A 20,375-nucleotide genomic window follows, 5' to 3' on the forward strand; every position below is an offset into this window, starting at 1 on the left:
TCTTCCTCCCTCCCCTTGCACACAGAGACACACAGAGGATGGGGGGGCGGGGGTCTGACTGTGGGTGCATGCACCAAGGCAGCGTTAGTCATCTCTGCAAATGTTCCTCATCTATAATTCACAGTGCTGGGTCCTGACAAGTGACTGTGCTGAGCTAAGGTTGAGCTGCAAACTCAGTGCACTACAGTATGCGGCAGGTAGAGGAGACGCTGACAGGATGATTCAATGAAACACTTTTTCACCATTTTTTAAATCATCTTATAATATCAGAACATAGTAATGGTCAAAGCACTGGAATTCCATTTTTAAAATTTGATACAGTAATATAACCATTATATATATTACAGTATTACAATCACAGACACATCACAGCATAAAATAACAATATTAATAATCGAAATAATGATGGAAACAATAATGATGGAAATAATAATAATAATGGAAGTAATAGTTTTAATGGGAAATAAAAAAAAACATGCATCTATAACAGATCTAATTGTCAGTCATAAAGATTGGTATTGGTATAAACATTTACAAAAAGAATAATAAACATCAGATCAAAAAAAGAAGTAGCAATTTTAGTTTTCACGTCTGTCTGCACTTATTTATAAATGGAGATAAATACATATTTATAAAGTGAGGGACCGCCCATCGCGTCGCATGAAACAGACGTCACGACGGTAAACAAGAGCATGTCGCACACACCGACTCGACCAAGAGGTACAGTGTTGGAGGTATTTCATCCATATAATAACCCCATGAATCAGTCGAAATCACGTTTGCACTTTTAAGATAATGTATATGTTTAATTTCAAAGCTCTGTGAGACCAGCAGCTGTGTTTGTTTAGCTATGTAAGCTAACGTTTCCCATTAGCTTAGCTTAGCTTAGTTTAGCACACAGCACATTCTCGGGGTTATCACACTAAGGTAAGTCTTTCTGTGCCTGTGTGTTTTTCTCCACAAACAGATCGCGTGTTTTACCTGTAGTGTGAACACACACCACTGCCGCCGTGAGCCGGAGCGACACTTCAGCGACTCGTCATCCGTGTGCTCCGTTTGAGAGATGATGAACGGCCAAGCGGACGTCGAGGTTGACTACAAGCGGAAATACAAAAATCTGAAGAGAAAGTTAAAATTCCTCGTTTATGTGAGTATACGATCGCTCCCGTCGCTTCGGTCACTCACGAGTCGATGTGTTCCATAAACGCCTCCGTCTCCTCTTCTCCGGCTTCATTCTCCAGGAGCAGGAATGCTTTCAGGAGGAGCTGAGGCGAGCACAGAGAAAACTTCTGAAAGTTTCTAGGGACAAAAGGTAACTTTACGCTGTGTGTACATGAAAAAAAATAGATGGATGTTAAAGAATAGTCATATTATGTGCATACAGTAAACATCGATCTGCTTCACGTTTTCTAGCTTCCTCCTGGACAGACTGCTGCAGTATGAGAGGATAGATGAGGACTCGTCGGGTACGTTTGAAACCTCGTGTCGTGATGAGTGAACAGGGTTTTCTAGTAATGCACTTGCTGTGACACGTATGCATTCCTTAAATACGTGTTGTGCTGACAATTGCATCTACTGTAAATGTTTTATTGTCTTCTGTTTCAGATTCAGAAGCAACCGTTTCTTCAGACAACAGCGAAGGAGAAGGGCCCAGGGAGAGGGAGAGGGAACGGGACCGAGAAGGAGCAAAGAAGTATGTCGGGCATTTTTACATAAAACTCCAATGTTAGACTCCCTGCCTTAGGATAATGCTGGACGTACAACTTTCACACATCGCCTTTACGATAAATCGTTACATGAACATGAACATTCATTATCATGAAACACACTGTAGTAGACATAATTCTGGTACAATGCACAGGAGAGTGTCTAACTGAAACTTGAGAATATGGTGTCTTGAGAATAAAAAAGGGTTGAACATCAATCCATTATTTGTATTCAAGTCGTGAAACAGTAATAATAGCAACAAAAGAAGAAAATACAAGTCATTTATAGGCTCTTTTTTGATGCCAGTTGAATTTTTCAGAGAGTCTCTTCTCCTCCTCTTATTGCTGACAGTGAATAACAGTCCTGGCTGGACAACACATTTTTGAAAAAATGCTGTATCGGTATCGGCAGGAGGCGTTAAAAGAACATTATGTATTTTTAACTGGTTTCATGTGACCTATTGAACCATATTTGGACAAAATGTTTACGCTCAGAATGCTCTTGCTCTACACAATGAGTTTGCAATTTCTCCTGCACTCTTTTCAGGCGAAGAACTAGTCCTGGGGCGTGTCTTCCCTCCTCATCCTCCCCTCATCTCTCCTTGCTGTCCCGTCCTGGTGTCAATCCACTGCATTCATCGGGCTCTGGACCGTACCTCAACACTGTGAGTGTCCATCTCCCTTAATCCTAATGTAGCCAGCAACAGCAACATTGCTGCCATTGTCTTCTCCTCATGAGCAAACATAATCCCACTTTTAGTTTTGCATTATGCATATCCTTTTCATGTTTTGTTATTGTTATTCATACGTCTTTTTAATCTCCTCCTTGTTTTGTTTGATGTCTACAATGGCTTCACTTTCCTTGCATTGTTCATTCTTCTGTGTATATCTTTTTGTGTGTGTGTGTGTGTGTCTGTGTGTCTTTCCTGTAAATTGCCTATGCCTGTGGGCATATGTGGTCATTTGGCAAATTTGGGCCTGCGTGTGTGTTGGGCAGATGCCCTTCCCACCAGAGTATTTGGCTCCCCCAGCTGAACGCATGAAGAAAGAGAGAAAAACAAAGACGCCAAAAAACAAGAGAGAACCTACAGGGAAGGTGAGAGAGGAAAACAGAAAAATGTGACACTCTATCTATGACACACTCTAGATACAGTATACTGTATAGGTTGGTTGTATTCTGTCTATAATACTATGGAGAAGAAAGTGTGACGTGTGCTTTTCTGTTCTCCTCAAGTAAAAAAACTATTTTGGTAAATCTAACTTTTTATGCTATTTTGCTGACAGGTGTTACTTTATCAGTTTCTGATCAATCTGTCATTGATCTTTACACAATTTCATCTATAACAATGACATATTGTCGAAAATCCATTCTTCTAAGCATTTTCAAACAAGTTTGGCATTCTGCTGAAATGACCATCTGGACAGTATCTCTATATGTTCACAAACATGCTGCATGCTTTGTCCTGATTTACTGTCCTGAATTAACAGTCATCCATCCATACCCCTCCTTCTTTCATCATATCTCCATCCCTCTCCCTGTTGCTCATCACAACTTTGCTTAATTCTGACCTCCTCAGGTTGTCACTCCAATGGCAGCTAATTACCCATCTGCCACTGCGGCTCCTCCGACAGCCAGCAGCCCCTTCAGCTGGGTTCCCAGACAGATGCTTAGTGGAGATGCGGCGGAGGAGGAAGGGGAGAGCGATGGAGACAGCGACAGAGGAGATGAAGACAGAGGGGAGGGGGACGAGGCAGAACTAGTCATTGACATCCCCAACGAGTGAGCGCGTGTGTGTGCGTGCATGCGTGAAGGTGTATTTATAAGCAGGAGATGGAGAGGTTCTACGTGTGTGTGTGTGTGTGTGTGTGTGTGTGTGTGTGTGTGTGTGCGTGCGTGCGCGCGCAGGAGCAAAACACAGAATGTGACTGGATGTATTTCCATTTTCAACGGCCCATTCTACATTTTCAAAAGGGAACCGTGCTCCCCCCTGTGGACTTTTGCTAAACAGCAGCATTGCTGTCATAAATATCTCCCACAGAAATGTCTTTCATATATTTTGTCAAGAATTAAAACTGTGACAAAAATAAAGTTTGTCAGCTTTTAAGAAAAATCTACTGACACCGTGATGATCGGATGCTTTAGTGCTCAGTTTCAAACTTCCTGTTGTCATCTTTTTGTCTAAACATCAGAGCAATGCACAACAATGACTACAACTAGGTGTGTCCTATGAACAGGAAGTTTGTGTTTGTTATTTGTCTTGCATTGTCCAACCCCCATCTCAGACTTTGTATTCTATTAGAGTCCAGTAAAAATGATTGGTACAGGCAGTTTTGACATCTGTCATTTGAACTATTATGTTGATATTATGATAATGATTCTATCATTAATTCATTATGTTTGTATGATACTACATTTTTTCATAAAATTGGAAAAAAAAAAAACAATCAAAGTTTTATCTGTTAATGGAAATGCACTATTTTTGCACTCACCAAATTCTGTGTCAGAGAATAAAATGTTAAAAGTGAAATGGTGTATCAGGTGTCATTTATAGTTTTCGTCTGACAACCAGCTCACAGGTGGTTAGTGTCATTGAATGTTTGTGTCAAAATATTTCTCATTGTCGATGTTTAAAAGAAAAGCAATAGATACAGATGATAGAAAGGCTGGATGCCCCACCCCAAAACTTCGCAACCTTAAACTCTCATTCCAGAGCTACATGTACAGTCACTGAATCATACTGCAGTCAGTGGGGATTATTTACTGGATGTGTACACTGACAACATTCACTCTTATTCATATTGATGCAAACAAGGATTCTCGTTGGTTATTGCCCAGGATTGTCTTTGCTTGCTTGATAGCTCTGCAAGGAATCCACAAGCTCAGGGGTATATTTGGTTCATGTTTGCCATAATTCTATTGTAACCTGAACATAGCCTGGCTGGATTCCACCTCTCCTACGTGTCAAAAAGAAGAGTTCTAGTTAGTTTTTCTCTTCATTCTTACACAAGCAAAGGTTATAGGATTACATCCCAGTCAGTTTTTGTTGTTGCAAAGAAGAGTTGGTGCTAACATCATGTCTCAACAGGCGTGTTTCTAATCAAGTAAGTCGAGCTGCAGTGGAAGGCGGTGCGTTTTGTCCTGGCAGTCAAATTTCAAGAATCGCAGCACTCTGGGTGACACGATGACCCGTGACTGTTACACTGTCAGGATTAGGCTGTAATGAGCAACCCATGAACAGACATTGTTAATTATAGAGCACAGTTGCTTACATTTAATCCAGAGTTTCAAGTGAGACGTTCTGCTTGTTTTGGAAGCTTTTCAAAGCAGCTCTTTGACTTTAAAACAGTGTCAGTATTTTCAGATAGTGCCTTACGAGGATAATGGACAACAGGAATGTGTTAATCCAGTGACTAACTTAGTATATAGAGACCATTGTTTGGGAATGCAGACCTACAGGTACTGTAAGTGACAGCATTTAGCGGGTGTTGGCTTGGCTTGTGTAGTTAAAGGTGTAACCATAGAGAGAATAAATGGGAGGGTTGAAGTGGAGGTACAGCCAGAGGGAGAGTCAAAAGAGGGTGGAACTGACAGATGGGGTGAAGCTGTCAGGGAAAGGGAAATGAAGGAGTAAGCAAGATAGTGCCTGCAACACAAGAGTACAGCTGACATTAAAAGAAGACAAACTGGATGAGAGAGCAAGGAGCGAGTGAGTAAAAAACGAGAGATCAGCAGCCAACCTTGGCCACCTTATCTTTTCCATCTATATACGGAAACCGCTGGATAATTTATAAGCCTCGCCCCCTGGCTCTCTGTTATTGTGTGTGTCAGGGAGAGAGGGAGAGAGAGAGAGAACGGGGGGGATTTGCTGAGCGCACCACCAACATGCTGTCTCCTGCTGCCGTCAGTGCAGCTGCTGCGTCTGTCTGGCTGCTGGCAGTGCTGGGCCCGGGCCTGTCTCTTTCAGCTGAGGACAACTCCGAGCATGGCTTCACCCTTTGCAGTGACTGCTTCTACAGACAGACGCCTCCTCGGGGAGCCTCTGCGGGGCCGCTGCTGCGCCCACTCTGCCACAGACTGCACGGGGGACAGGCGTTCGCCACTCTGTCCAAACCAACCTGTGACACAGCTGTCTATTCCGCCTTCCATCTCACGCATGGATGGACAGAGGGGGAGGGAGAGGGGGGAGAGCTGTTGGTAAGGACACATCTAGCATGTTGTTTAAAGTGGTACTATCTGTTTTTGAATAATGGAATTTTTGAGGAATGAAGAACAGTCTATAAAGTGCTTGTGACCTCCAAAGTTGAGAACCACAGGACTAAACTACCTAAGTCTATATAATATAATGAAGGTAATACTTTTGTGCTTTTGCTAAAGTCAGCTTTATGAGTGTAATTTTTTTGGTGGTTCCATTTGCACTATTACTTTCTTCATACTTCTTTCACTACTGTACTACACACAACAGTCTGCTCTGGAAATTCACTGTCAGATAAGCATATTTGGAAACTAGCTGGAAAATAAATTACCTCTGTCAAACATAGGCAATTCCAAATCCATGCATAATTATCTGTGATTAATTAGCTCTTGGTGAACACTGACAAAAACATGTTTGTTTTTTTCATGTTATACACACTAGTACACACAAGTAAGTTGATATTTGATAATGCTAGCTCATGTATCTCTTATTACTAGCGTACATTTGCACAGATACTCAGACCTTATGAATTGGTTGTCCTTTTCCCCCCCACTAGACAGAGGAGGAAGACAACATTAAAGTAGCAGCACCATCTCTCCTCCGAGGAGATGGGGATCCATCTCATCATGTCTCGCCCACAGACTCCCCTCTACAACGCTGGGACTCAACGGTCACAACACTGGTTCAGTCAAGCATCAGTCCTCAGTGCAGCACTTTAGGGGGTGATCTCTACATCCTGACCGGACAGGGAGGTCTTGGGGCTGCTGAAGATGGAGATGAGGAGTGTCAGAGGAAGCCGCTGTGGTCTGCAGTGTGCTGCGCTGTCCCAGAGGGGAAGGGCAGCTTCAGCGTAGGGCTAATCACAGAGACAGAAGAAGGGGGCAGGCAAGTGAGCATGAAAGAGCTGGAGGAGATGCTGGGAGTGGCAGAAATGTTCCCCGAAGGCTGTGGAGGAGCCGATGCTGAGACTGTTGGAGTTGTTGTAGGTTTTCACAGTGAGGGGATCCCTGAAAATATAGAAGGGATGGATGCAGAGGCCTCTGGCGAAGGGTCGGGATATACGGATCTGGATTCAGACAAAGCTGGTCAAGACGCTGAAGGGGAGGCTAGTCGTCATGATGCTGAAGGGGAGACTAGTCAAGACTCCGAAGGGGAGGATAGTCATCAAGACATTGAAGGGGAGACCAGTCGTCAAGACACTGAAGGGGAGACTAGTCGTCAAGACACTGAAGGGGAGGCTAGTCAAGACACTGAAGGGAAGATTAGTCATCAAGTCACTAGACGTCAAGACACTGAAGGGGACACTAGTCAAGACACTGAAGGGGAGACTAGTCGTCAAGACACTAGACGTCAAGACACTGAAGGGGAGACTAGTCGTCAAGACACTAGTCGTCAAGACACTGAAGGGGAGGCTAGTCAAGACATTGAAGGGAAGATTAGACATCAAGTCACTAGTCGTCAAGACACTGAAGGGGAGACTTCAGCAGATGCAGTGAAATCAGCGAGCAGCATTGAAGATCTGGATACAGGAGCTGACATATTTGAGTCTTCAGGTGACCATGAGACTGTGGATGAACAGGAGACAGACACAAATTCCACCAGCACTCTGGTCTACATCCTCTCCACTGCCCTGTCCATTCTAAAAGCACCGCTGTGCCCTGTGTTCTCCACAGCCACGCAGTTACCTGGACAGGTGATACAATTTACTGAACCTTTTAAACATTTATTTTATTCCAACTTTAATTCCAGACATTTAGAATTGCACCCCGTTTGCGGGATTAACGAGAGACAGATAAAAAGTCCCTGCCAGACCCTAGTTTTTGACAGTGTCTGGTCTGAACTTGTAGTTTCCAAGCCCAAGCCAAGTTAACTCAGTTTTGTTAGAATTAAAACTCCTCTGCAGCCTTAGAAGACAATGTACACCTGTTTTAACATGCTGAGCGTTGAGAGTCATGTTAGGTTAACTGAACACCAGCTACAGGAAAATACTTGTAAATCAAATTTACTTTATAAATTCAAAATGATAGATTATTCGGGTAATAATCTAATTACAGTTCAATACAAGTGAAAACAATTACAAGGGAAAGGTTTACAAAAGGCAAGAGCAAACACTAAATTAAATGCAACAACAATGAGACTTAGCAGCAAAAACATTACTCATCCTTTCTTGTTTCTTAATTTGAGTCTTTTTTCAAATCTCACATTCAATGCCGTTTTATCAATCTACTCATTCCAGTCTGTGGGAGGAGCAGACAGAAATGAGGTGTGGTCAGTAAGAGGTATTAACTCTGAGTTCAGCACTTTCCCTCAGGTGTTTATGTCATTTCATTTTTATGTCACTTGAAAAAATGACACTTGTTTTATCTTGATTCAGGTGACCTATGTTCTTCAGGAAGACCTTGGAGTCCTCTCTGCCTTGCCCGGAGATACCTTCTCCCTGCTCCACCTCTTGACCTCTGACCTCTTGTCCTGGATAGGCTCCGCTGGAGAATTGCTGCTGGGTGTCGGGGAAACCGGCTTCCACAGCACCTTCTACTGCACCTCGTCCATGCTGGGAGCCCTGTGGAGCCACTGCCACACCGGGGTCACCGGCGTGGGGACCCTGGCCGGTGACACAGTGGGGGTATTTGGTGACGCGTTGGATAATGCTTGGTGGGTGACCAAGTTCTTTGGGGGACGGTTGTGGGAGCAAAGTGAGGGTTATGTAGAAACTATGGTGTCAGAGATGGGGGCTCAGGCCAAAGCTGTAGGAGGAGGGTTGGGGAGGTTAGTGTGGAGAAGTGTAAGCGGTGTGTGTAATGTGTTTTGGATGGTAGGGGGTTTCATAATAGGGATTGTGGATGTGTTCATTGGTGGAGCGAGAGAGGCATTTGGGTAGGGGTCAGAGTGAAGGAGGAAAGGAGCAGGACACCAGACGTGGCCGTCAGTAACAAACTTTTTCAAAGGTTTTCTCCAGGTTTGGTTTGTATTTCTTCCGCACAAAAGGGAAAATAGTTGATGTCAGTTGATGCCTTAGTTGTTTTCTTACCCTAGTATTTTTTTGCCACACACCCACACACACACACACACGATGGCGGAGCTGCTATGCAAGGAGCTTGCCTGCCTTGGCTTTCATTGTCTTTGCCAAAGACAGGAGGAGGCGGGGAGCGAACCGCCAACCCTGAGATCAGTGGACAGTCCTCTATATACTGTGCAGCCTCTCCAGTAATGCAGCCACCCATATAATGTTGGTACACTTCACTATGGAAAGCTGACTGTTGAAATAATCTGCTGTATTTGAGAGCTGACCGAGCTGCGATGAAAAACACACTGTGCACACTGTGCTTTTGGATGTAACTGTTCAAGACTACTCTTGTATGATACTTGTTGCATGCGTACATTTGAATAAAAGGCGGCTAACTTGCCATTGCAACATGCACCATGTCCGTCTTTGTTTATTCAATGCTATCTTTCTCTGATCCAGGACTTCACATCAGTACTGCATTTTTACTTTACTTGAGTACTTCCATTTTGCTGTATGTTACTTTATTAATCTACTCCAAAATATTTAGGAGGAAAATACTATAATTTCCTCCACTACATTAGAGGACATACATGAACTGTACTTGTATACAATGTTGAGGTATTTTGTGGCCTATTTAAATTTGATGTGAATCTACTTTTTCTTAATTTCAAAGGAAACGTTTGTAGAAATGTTTTTTGATTGACCAGCTTATGATAGAAGTCGACAACTGGAAAGGTTTTTGTAAATGAGTAAGTAAACACTAGAAACTAGTTGAAACAGACATTCACATTTTTCACACACTAACATATTTATATGTTAATGCATTATGAATTATTATCAGACTATAGTATAGGTGCCTTTCTGCATCCTGGATACCTTCTATTAAATACATTTTGATACATGTTCTCATATTTTGCTATTGTTTACACCACATGTTGTCGTTGTAGGAAGTGGCGGACGAAACCCGGAACTGGTTGGTTGCATCAGATGCCAGGAGGCGGAGCCAGGGAGAGAAAACTCATGTGTCTGTGCCGCCGCTGCTGACTTGAGCTGACGTCTCTCTCTGTTCCATTCAAAGGTGAGGAGAACATTTCATACGCGTTTTCAATAACAAGCCGCAGGGGTTTTCCTCCAGAAAAAGTATACTTCATTTAGATGAACTTCGAAGCAGTGACTTTGTGCATAAAGACGCGTCGAGCTCACAGTTTTCGCCAGACTCGAGTTTCAGTCGGTGTCGTTAGCTAAAGCTAAGTAGCCTGTTCGGCACCGGGTCTCTTCAGACGTTGACGGGTGGCAGGGAGAGCTTTGCAGAAATTAAAACGGATGGGCAGCTTACTGTCGCGGCCGTCGTCGGACACCTAGAAACGATGATTTAGGCTCAACGTCGCTTTCTTAAATACGTTCCAACGGGTTTGTTTACACACCAACACATCAACAGCGTTGATGAACGTCGCCTTCGATGCCGATCATTGTGCAGCCGTAACCTAACAGCAACGCACCCATCCCAGCATGCCGCGCGTGTTTGTGTTTGTTCTGCGGTGCTCATAGCGAAATCAAAAGTAAAGAAGCCTGCTTTCATTTTCTGTTCCTCTTGTTCTCTGCTTCTCCACCAGAGATGGCCACTCTCTACGTGTCCCCTCACCCCGATGACTTCAGGAGCCTTCTGGCTCTCATAGCCGCAGAGTTCAGTGGGGCCTCTCGCCCGCAGACCGTCACAGAGGACCCTCCAGTGTCCCTGAACGCCCGCTCCAGACCGACCCTGGTGCTGGGAGCCGGGGAAGGGGACTCTGTCCTGAGCGGGGACAGCGCCGTGGCCTGGTACCTCGCCGATCAGGGCAAGAAGGCCGGTGTAGATGCGAAACAGCAGAGCCAGGTGTGGCAGTGGCTGAGCTTTGCAGACAACGAGCTGACCCCTGTGTCCTGCGCCGTGGTCTTCCCACTGATGGGGGTGGTGGGAGTGGATAAGAAGGTGAGAGGAGGATTTGAATGCTTACTTAGATTTGTGCAATTTCATTTTTCTCGTGCGATGACTGGTTGACTTGTGTTTTCGTCAGCTCCAGCAGAGCTCTCGTGCAGAGTTGCTGCGCGTTCTAAAGGTTCTCAATCAGGCACTGGAACCAAGAACCTTCCTGGTGGGAGAGAGCATCACCCTGGCTGATATGGCTGTAGCCACAGCTGTTCTTCTACCATTCAAATATGTAAGAAAGTTATGCACTTTGTTGTTTTGCAGGTTTTTCCACATAGCTGCTTTTTGTCTCTCAGCCAAATATCTTAGTTTGAACCAGTGAGTCAACTGTATTGTTGTTCTTTTTAATTTCAGGCACTGGAGCCATCAGACAGGAACGCCCTGACCAATGTTACCAGGTGGTTCACAACCTGCATTAACCAGCCACAGTTTCTGAAGGTGCTGGGGAAGGTCACTCTGTGTGAGAAAATGGGGCCAGTTACGCTGAAGACAGATGCTCCTACAGATCCTAAAGCTGCTAATGTCTGTCCTGCTGCTGACTCTGCAGGCGCTGCAGCAAATGGTTAGGATGCTTTGTGCTACAGTTCACAATGTGTCTTTTTTATGTTGTTGTTAACAGTATTATGAGTATCTGGGATGTTTACTACCTCAGGTCCTCCAAAGACAGAAGCCCAGCTAAAGAAGGAAGCAAAGAAGAGAGAAAAGATGGAAAAGTTCCAACAGAAGAAGGAAACGGAGGCAAAGAAAAAGACACAGCCAGCAACAGAGGTAATGGAATTAAATAAATATGTACATATATCAATTAGATTGATTTATACAATTGTTGCTTGATAACAGTTAATATGTTTTCTATTAGAAAAAAGCCAAACCTGAGAAGAAGGAGTTGGGAGTGATCACCTACAACGTCCCAACTCCTCCCGGGGAGAAAAAAGGTGATTCATCACAATGGGAGAGTGGGACTATATGTAATGGAGTTGTTTCACTTTACATCACTTCACAGGGAAGCTGCTTTCTTCATTATCTCAACTGGAAAACTGAAACTGGCCCCTGCCACCAGTGTATTCACTGCTAAAGAAAAAAAAGACTATCTACAAACAATAACAATACAAATAGATTTCTTACAGACAACTGAAGACTAAAGAGGAGAAAAACATTGTTCAAGTTAACAAAGCACACATAATGTTATAAAATGTATAAAATCCAGAATACAAAATCTGCCTTATGTGAAAAAGTGATATCATTACACACCATATATAATACAATATGAATATGAATAGATAGATTTATCATATTTCTATTATGATTAGCTTCAGGTCCATATGTCCAACCTTTTCCTCTGCTCTTGTCAGATGTCGTCAGTCCTCTCCCTGACGCCTACAGTCCTCTGTATGTGGAGGCTGCCTGGTATTCATGGTGGGAGAAGCAGGGATTCTTTAAGCCTGAGTATGGGGTAAGAATTCCACTTCCTCACAGTGCATTAGCACATCTTCACATTTTTTTCCTTGATAACACGTTTCTGTCTCTCTCTCTCTCTCTCTCTACATTCTGCAGAGGAAGAGCATTAGTGAGCAGAACCCCCGTGGTGTCTTCATGATGTGCATCCCTCCACCAAATGTGACTGGATCACTCCACCTGGGTCACGCCCTCACCAATGCCATTCAGGACAGTCTGACCAGATGGTAACCGCAGTTGTACTGTTAACAAATAGCCTGAAAATTCGTAGGCATGTATTTAATAAGACTCTTGTTGTGTTCTTCTTTGTTGTGTTGTTGTCTTGAGGTCATGTGTTTGAATTTGTGTGCTTTCCTCCAGGCACAGGATGCGAGGCGAGACCACCCTTTGGAACCCGGGCTGTGACCACGCCGGCATTGCCACCCAGGTGGTGGTGGAAAAGAAGCTGATGAGAGAGAGGGGTATGAGCCGTCATGACCTGGGCAGGGAAAACTTCATCCAGGAAGTCTGGAAGTGGAAGAATGAGTAAGTTGAGGAAGGTGTGAAAAATTGCGGCATATATTGGAATAAAAACACTAAACACTTTGCTGTTTTGCCTTTGGAGGAAGGGAGATCGTATCTACCACCAGCTGAAGAAACTTGGCTCCACGTTGGACTGGGACAGAGCCTGCTTCACCATGGACGAAGTGAGTTTTCTGGAACCTTTAAACTAACTTGAAATTAATTTTGAAGAAATATTCCTAGATCTCATGTCCATACCATTTTGTCCCTTTAGAAACTTTCCTATGGCGTCCAAGAGGCCTTTATCCGCATGCATGAAGAGGGAGTGATCTACAGGAGCAAGAGGCTGGTCAACTGGTCCTGCACACTAAACTCTGCCATCTCTGACATAGAGGCAAGTTACTGTTTTTATTTAAGCATTTTGGTTCATTATGAATTTGTGTGTCTCATTAGAGAAAGACGACAAAAAAGTATAGGCCAGTCTACTTGTTTGTATTGTTTACTTACATTTTTTGGGGGTCTTAAAAGCTAAAACTGTGTTAAAAAACTGTAGACTGACAAAGTTCAACCAATGAATAATGACCACTCACATATATCTCATAACAATGAGATGTCAAGGTCTGAGATACTGTATATTGGATAGAAAGTGAACAGTTGTTTCTCATAGTCGGCGTGTTGGATGCAGGAGAAATGGGCAGGTATGAAGCACTGGACAACTTTTATTTGGGTCAAATCAGCCGGTTCAGAGAATTTGTAAAGCAGTAAGGCTTGTGGTCCAGGTCCTGGTCAGCAGTGGTGAGTGGCCCGAGAAGGGACAAACCACAAGCCTGGACCAAGTCAGATCGAATAATGTCTAATTCCTCTGTATCAGATCCTAGGGAGGAACTTTTGGTCCATGCCTCGGTGGGTGAGAGCAGTTTTGGCAGGACACAGTGGACCAACAGCATATTAGGCAGGCAGGGCTAAGATGCATACCACATAAGCTGCAATGTATTATAATACAGTATAATACTTAAAGTGCTAAGAAAGTATAATTTTGTTTTTCGCAGCAAATTATATCAACAACAGTAAGCAAGCCCTGTTGGGCTGTAACAGACAGGTCTAAAGAGTTTTGCCAATGCTGGCCATGATGTACTCTCTTGATTAAATCGTATGGTTTGCTTGCAGGTGGATAAGAAGGAGCTCACTGGCAGGACTCTGTTGCCTGTGCCTGGTTACAAAGAGAAAGTGGAGTTTGGGGTCTTGGTGTCTTTTGCCTACAAGGTCGAGGGCTCAGGTTTGTGAGCTCACGGAGGAAAAAAAACTGTTATGAACAAAGACGCCTTGTGCCGCCTGAGAAATACCATTATTTTCTGTTCCTTAGATGAGGAGGTAATTGTGGCCACGACTCGTATTGAGACAATGCTTGGAGACACCGCTGTAGCTGTCCACCCCACCGACCCTAGATATCAGCATCTGAAGGGCAAAACGGTGCTGCATCCCTTCTGTGACCGCAAGATGCCCATTGTCTTTGATGACTTTGTGGACATGAGCTTTGGAACAGGTAGGCTGCAGTGCCCTGCGAATGAAAAATCATAACAAACCGTTAAGCCAGGTCGCTTTTTCTCATTATGGCTGTTGCCTTTCCTTTTTTTTCTCCTCCTGTCCACCCCTCGTGTCCCTGGGCACCATTTTCCATTCAGGCGCTGTCAAAATCACCCCGGCTCATGACCATAATGACTACGAGGTTGGAGAGAGACACAATCTGCCCTTCATCAACATCTTGGATGAGAATGGCCTGCTCATTAATGTGCCTCCTCCCTACCTGGTATATTGTCTCATTATCATCCTTCCGCTGTGACACTCAAAGTCATCCCTCTTTGTAGTTTGTCCTGTGGAGCAGTTTCTTATTTCTTTCTATTCTTTCTGTGCCACAGGGCATGAAGCGTTTTGAGGCCAGGAAGGCGGTGCTGCAGGATCTCAAAGACAGAGGCCAGTTTAAAGAGACCAAGGACAACCCTATGGTTGTTCCAGTCTGCAGGTAAACTTTGTGTGTGCATACGTGAAATACAAGCGTTTTCAGTTTTTTTCATCCTATTCAAGATCATCTTTTAAGCTGCATTGTCCGTCTGCCCCGTCAGTCGTTCCAAGGACATTGTGGAGCCGCTGCTGAAGCCACAGTGGTACGTGAACTGCTCCGACATGGGGAAGCAGGCGGCCGACGCCACCCGAGAGGGGCGACTCAAAATCATCCCCGATCACCACCTGAAGACGTGGTACAACTGGCTGGACAACATCAGGTGATTAGTAATAGTGCATTTTGAATATGTGTTTTCTGTTTTATGCTTATGCCTAAAGTAAGTGTGTGCGTTTGTGTCCTTTTCATGGCATATTCCAGTAGTTTATAGTAACAAAGTACAAGTAATAAGAGAGAAGAGGAATGGAGGGAGTATAAGGAAAGAGGGAGGAATAAATAATGTTAATAAAGTTTAAATTGAAGGATTTCAGGCTGTTTTGTTTCTTTGTACTTTTACTTATACATTTGATACTTAAGTACATTTTAATACCTGACAAAGACTTTTTTTATTCTTACAATTGTTACTCATCCGTTTTCCTGTTGATTGACAGATTAAATGTATCAACTAATTGTTTCAGCTCTTGGCAATACATCATTGTGAGTTATCAAGTGTGTAGTGAGTTCTCCTTGAGGTCTTATCCATCGATCTTCTTCTCAGGGACTGGTGTATTTCTCGGCAGCTGTGGTGGGGTCACCGTATCCCTGCGTACTTCATCACTGTCAACGATCCCTCTGTGAAACCAGGAGAGGTGAGATGATGATGTTTTCAGATGAAACATAATAGGTGTTTTTGACTCATGCTGTAATTTTTTTGTTTGTTTGTTTCCTTCATTTCTTTCCCCTCTTTGTGTCTTTGTTCTCTCCAGGACATGGACGGTCATTACTGGGTGAGTGGCAGATCAGAGGAGGAGGCCAGACAGAAGGCAGCGAAACGCTTCTGTGTGTCTGTTGACAAAATCACTCTCAGACAGGGTAAGACTGAACAGTTCTTCCTTTTGAAGAGTCATTACCACAATTTTTGTAAAGATTATTTAATCAGTTCATGTTATGCCACTGCACAAGGTTCCCATCGATTAATAAATTCAACACTATATTTGTTCAGATTAGATAACTTTTGTTACTCCGTTTCAGATGAGGACGTTCTGGACACTTGGTTCTCATCTGGCATTTTCCCCTTCTCTATCTTCGGATGGCCTAATGAGGTAAAAGACTGAGGTCTATCAACTTTCTACTGACACAAATGGAACTTTTCTCTTTCTATCTGCAATTATCAATATCTTCTGCAGTAGTTACGTTGCCATAAAACTGGTACATATAAACTGGTTCGTGTCCATAGCTGTTTCCAGACATGGACTCTGGAAAACTGGGTCCAGACATTTTCCCAATTGCCGTTCATGTATGAAGAACGCAGCAGGAGATTGTTGGAGTCATATGCTTTCAACCCAACAGGAATATTTCCGTAACATTCTGTGACATCTGGGTAGAGCATGCAGGAGACAGGACATGACAATAATTCCGCTGCAGAGAGCAGTGTTTTTGTTTACAGTCATCAACACGCTCACTTGCTTGTTGTTAATCTTCCTGAGATTCTCCTGCTGGAAAATTTTGGGGTGGCTGGATAAGCTCTGGCAAATGTACGGAGCAACATTTGCGTTCTCACAGAAAATGTCATGAAAATGTCTCGACTTCAGTGCACATCTCAAAGTGGCTCCTGTCAGAGAGGCTTTCAAAGTGGTAATATACATTTTTTGACCGTGTTCCTCAATGGGTTTATGTAGTTCCATCATGAATGTTGGTGTTCGTTGGTGTCTCTGTTTAGACCCAGGACCTGAACATGTTCTACCCTGGCACTTTGCTGGAGACAGGCCATGACATCTTGTTCTTCTGGGTTGCTCGTATGGTGATGATGGGCCTCAAACTGACCGGCAAGCTGCCCTTCAAAGAGGTTAGACCGACCAAAACTGTCAACATCGCAATGAAGCACAGAAAGTTTTAGTGTTATGAACTAAGAAATGATTAATTTTTTTCGTTTTTTTCTTACAGGTTTATCTGCATGCAGTGGTGAGAGATGCCCACGGAAGGAAGATGAGCAAATCACTTGGCAACGTCATTGACCCACTAGATGTCATTACAGGGATCACTCTAGAGGTACAGCCTAATCACAAATTGATGCATGTCCACACACGCACACACACACACACACACACACACACGCACACGCACACGCCGTCTCCCATTTGGGTTGTCTTTTACATGGTCACCACACACTTATTGCCCCCCTGGGGCCAATATTCTTATGTAAGCTTTATTAAGCTTTATTCTGCTTCCAAAGAGCTTTTATTGAAGCCATCAATCTTTTCTCCAGCTGGAGGGTAAACGGCTTAGTCAGACAGAGCAGAACTGTCCTCTAGAGGGCACTGAAGGACTTGTATTAAACTGCACTCTGCCCTCAACTTTTTCTTACCAAGGTCCTTTCCTGTCTGCCCAATTAAGACATCAAGAAGCAGCCGGAAGGGTCTTCTCATTTCCAAGACAACACATTGATTTTTTTTTTTTCATTGGCGGCATTCCTCTTTATTCTCTCTACCCCCTAGGGTCTTCATGCCCAGTTGACGGACAGCAACTTGGATCCTTTGGAGGCGGAGAAGGCAAAGCAGGGCCAGAAGTCAGACTACCCAAATGGCATCCCAGAGTGTGGCACAGATGCTCTCCGTTTTGCCTTGTGTGCCTATACTAGCCAAGGTGAACCCATTTGTCTTTTTTCTGTCTTTCTCCCATACTGTGCCTGCATTGGTCAACAGCATGCATCTCTGCTTTGAATTCATAAAATATATCAAAACACTGTAAAATTATACCGAATGATCATTTGTTCCTTTTTGTGTCCCTCAGGCAGGGATATCAACCTGGATGTCAACCGCATCCTGGGTTACCGTCACTTCTGCAACAAGCTGTGGAACGCTGTGAAGTTCTCCATGAAGAGTCTGGGAGACAACTTTGTACCGTCAGAGAAAGCTCAGGTGAGACAGGGACAAAGAGAACATAAACTAAGATAGCTCCATTTTTTAAAAAATTCAGCCAGTGACATTCAAACCATATTTTGAGCATTTAAATGCTCAATAAAACAGTTTTTTTTGTAAGTATTATTTGTCGGGGGGTGTAGTTTGAGCATATGCTGCCCTGTTTTGTATTCATAGACTCGAACACATTGGCATCTGGGACGTATAAGAGTCATGTTATCTCAATCTGAACATTTCCTCTCCGTCACGGTTCTGATCCTCCCAGTTGTGCAGCGAGGAGTGTGTGTCAGACAGGTGGATTCTGTCCAGACTGAGTGCTGCTGTTGGCTTGTGTGACGCTGGCTTCAAAGCCTACGACTTCCCCGCTATCACCACTGCCATCTACAACTTCTGGCTGTACGAGCTGTGCGACATTTACCTGGTAAGAAACTTTCCGACCACTGAGCAGCCGAGGTCCATTTGCCACAGATTATGTATGGGCATGTAAAAAGTTTTAGAGAGGGTCTTTATATGGACCTAACAAACGCCACTCCTTTTCTCTCATCTCTTACCACCCCCCTCCTCCATTTCTCCAGGAAAGCCTGAAACCAGTGTTCAGTAAAGCAGAGGAAGACGGTGCCAGCCAGAGACAGGCCCTGGTCTCCAGACAGAGCCTTTACACATGTCTAGAGGTCGGTCTGCGCCTCCTGTCTCCCCTGATGCCCTTTGTCACCGAGGAGCTCTACCAGAGGCTACCACGAAGACGACCTCTGAGCGACCCCCCCAGCATCAGTGTCACGTCCTACCCCAACACAGAGGAAGTGAGTTTGAGAAAGGGGAGGAAAAAAGAGGGTTGTGTTAAAACTAACAAATGTACCAATGACTTCTGTGCTATTATTTTAAAGTAGAGCAGCTGAAGTTCATACTTTTGGTGATGTTTTCCTTCCGTCTCCTTCCGATAAACTGTAATCTGATTCGTTGTAGTTCTGCTGGCAAAGTGACGAGGTCGACCGCGACATGGAGTTTGTAATGAGCGTGGTCAAGACGATCCGGTCACTCAGATCCGACTACAACCTGAACAAGACCCGAGCTGACTGTAAGATGGCACACACAAACAAAATTAGTAAAGTCAATAGTTAAACGAATTTAGATTCAAGGCCAACTTTACATCATCTTAGAGATACTGTGGTTCATAATAACATTTTACTCAACCCCTCCTTTAAAACATTTTGAAACACTGCAGGATGGTCTTGATTGTAATTAATTGTAAAGTATTGAGGTACATTTTCTGAAAATAATGTGCATAAATACAGTTTTTCTCTATTCTTACTTTACATGAATGTTTTGACTGTATGCAGCTTTTTACCTCTACTTCCCTCCTTTATACTTTAATGAAAAAAAGTTCCAAGACCGCATTAAAACAGACAAAATTACAGAACATCATATAGAGTTAGTTAAAATTGTCCCCACCTCAGTACTACATAACAATGTAGTGATATAATATGTAACACCAAGGTGTCAGTTTTCTACAAAGAGTACTTTTACTTTTGGGACTTTGGAGAAGTACATTTTGCTGAGATGACTTGTTCATATATCTAGTCAATGCAGGACTTTCACTTGTAATAGTGTTGAGACGTTTCTCCTCTTTTCACACCAACGGTCTCAATAGAACAATCAAATTCGTCGAATCTTAATGATGCCTAACCTTCGGTTTGCACCCGTCTTTCCCAGGCTATCTCCAGTGCATTGACCCTGCAACCGTGTCCCTGGTGCAGAAGTACTGTCTGCAGATTCAGACCTTGTCGTATTCTCAGGCCATCATCACCCTGCCGACAAACAAGCCCGTTCCAGAAGGCTGTGCTGTGGCCATCGCCTCTGACAGATGTACTGTCAACCTTATGCTCAAGGTTAGGGGCCGGTAGTCTAGAGTATGAATGAGCATCACCCTTGGAAATCGAGGCAGGACAATATGATTGTGATACAATGAAACTAGGTCTACTCCACTGTTTCCTCTGTGACCGACTTGAAATAATAAGATCCCATTTCTTCTCCCTCAGGGTCTCATCGATGTGGAAAAGGAAGTAGCTAAGCTGATGACAAAGAGAGGTGACTTGGAGAAGCAGATGGAGAAACTGAGAGAGAGGATGGTGAAGAATGACTACAAGGAGAAGGTGCCAGTGAAGGTGCAGGAGCAGGAGGCTGAGAAGGTGGGAGACATGAATCGATTCGCAAGGTTTCTCTGGATGCAAGACACGAGTTCCTGGTAAATAATCGCTCCCTTTTCTCCGCAGCTACGGCAGAGCCAAACTGAACTCGACAAAGTGAAAGAGGCTGTGGAGAACTTCAAGAAAATGATGCAACTCTCCGCCTGAGCATGATTAAATCTGGATTTATCTCCACCTTTCAAGTAATTTTCATATAAAATTTTAAGTTGATCATGGTATGAAGGGAATTCAATAAAGCTCTTAAAACAGATAATTGTGTGCAGTGGAGTATTGTTT

General features: G+C 43.7%; 3 protein-coding genes across 5 annotated transcripts; all 3 read left to right on the forward strand.

Annotated features, from left to right (window-relative positions):
* The first annotated feature begins 644 nt into the window (after window positions 1-644).
* On the forward strand, window positions 645-4,234 carry ino80e (INO80 complex subunit E). 3 transcript variants are annotated; one of them, XM_035642792.2, is made up of 8 exons: window positions 645-734; window positions 968-1,147; window positions 1,242-1,312; window positions 1,414-1,466; window positions 1,606-1,693; window positions 2,254-2,371; window positions 2,704-2,802; window positions 3,284-4,234. In XM_035642792.2, the coding sequence occupies exons 2-8, from the start codon at window positions 1,064-1,066 to the stop codon at window positions 3,488-3,490; spliced, it is 720 nt and encodes a 239-aa protein (XP_035498685.1). In that variant the 5' UTR covers window positions 645-734; window positions 968-1,063; the 3' UTR covers window positions 3,491-4,234. The 3 variants fall into 3 exon arrangements, with proteins under 3 accessions (XP_035498685.1, XP_035498699.1, XP_035498692.1); XM_035642799.2 differs by having other exon boundaries at window positions 646-720; XM_035642806.2 differs by lacking the exon at window positions 2,704-2,802.
* Window positions 4,235-5,222: 988 nt separating this feature from the next.
* On the forward strand, window positions 5,223-9,315 carry LOC118314887. Its single transcript, XM_035641639.2, has 4 exons — window positions 5,223-5,413; window positions 5,536-5,901; window positions 6,456-7,592; window positions 8,274-9,315. Exons 2-4 carry the CDS (start codon window positions 5,590-5,592, stop codon window positions 8,775-8,777), a joined length of 1,953 nt encoding a protein of 650 aa, XP_035497532.2. The 5' UTR covers window positions 5,223-5,413; window positions 5,536-5,589; the 3' UTR covers window positions 8,778-9,315.
* Window positions 9,316-9,850: 535 nt separating this feature from the next.
* Window positions 9,851-20,349, forward strand: vars1 (valyl-tRNA synthetase 1). Its single transcript, XM_035641161.2, has 29 exons — window positions 9,851-9,981; window positions 10,517-10,872; window positions 10,958-11,101; window positions 11,224-11,431; window positions 11,522-11,637; window positions 11,726-11,801; window positions 12,219-12,319; window positions 12,421-12,548; window positions 12,682-12,846; window positions 12,926-13,007; window positions 13,097-13,216; window positions 13,990-14,098; window positions 14,186-14,365; window positions 14,505-14,629; window positions 14,739-14,842; window positions 14,943-15,101; window positions 15,537-15,627; window positions 15,745-15,850; window positions 16,010-16,080; window positions 16,698-16,823; window positions 16,922-17,026; window positions 17,473-17,620; window positions 17,768-17,895; window positions 18,161-18,316; window positions 18,471-18,695; window positions 18,859-18,970; window positions 19,606-19,781; window positions 19,932-20,081; window positions 20,166-20,349. The coding sequence occupies exons 2-29, from the start codon at window positions 10,519-10,521 to the stop codon at window positions 20,244-20,246; spliced, it is 3,846 nt and encodes a 1,281-aa protein (XP_035497054.2). The 5' UTR covers window positions 9,851-9,981; window positions 10,517-10,518; the 3' UTR covers window positions 20,247-20,349.
* The last annotated feature ends 26 nt before the right edge of the window (window positions 20,350-20,375 follow it).

This window comes from Scophthalmus maximus, chromosome 1, assembly GCF_022379125.1.
Source record: "Scophthalmus maximus strain ysfricsl-2021 chromosome 1, ASM2237912v1, whole genome shotgun sequence".
In the NCBI taxonomy this organism is placed as follows: Eukaryota; Metazoa; Chordata; class Actinopteri; order Pleuronectiformes; family Scophthalmidae; genus Scophthalmus; species Scophthalmus maximus.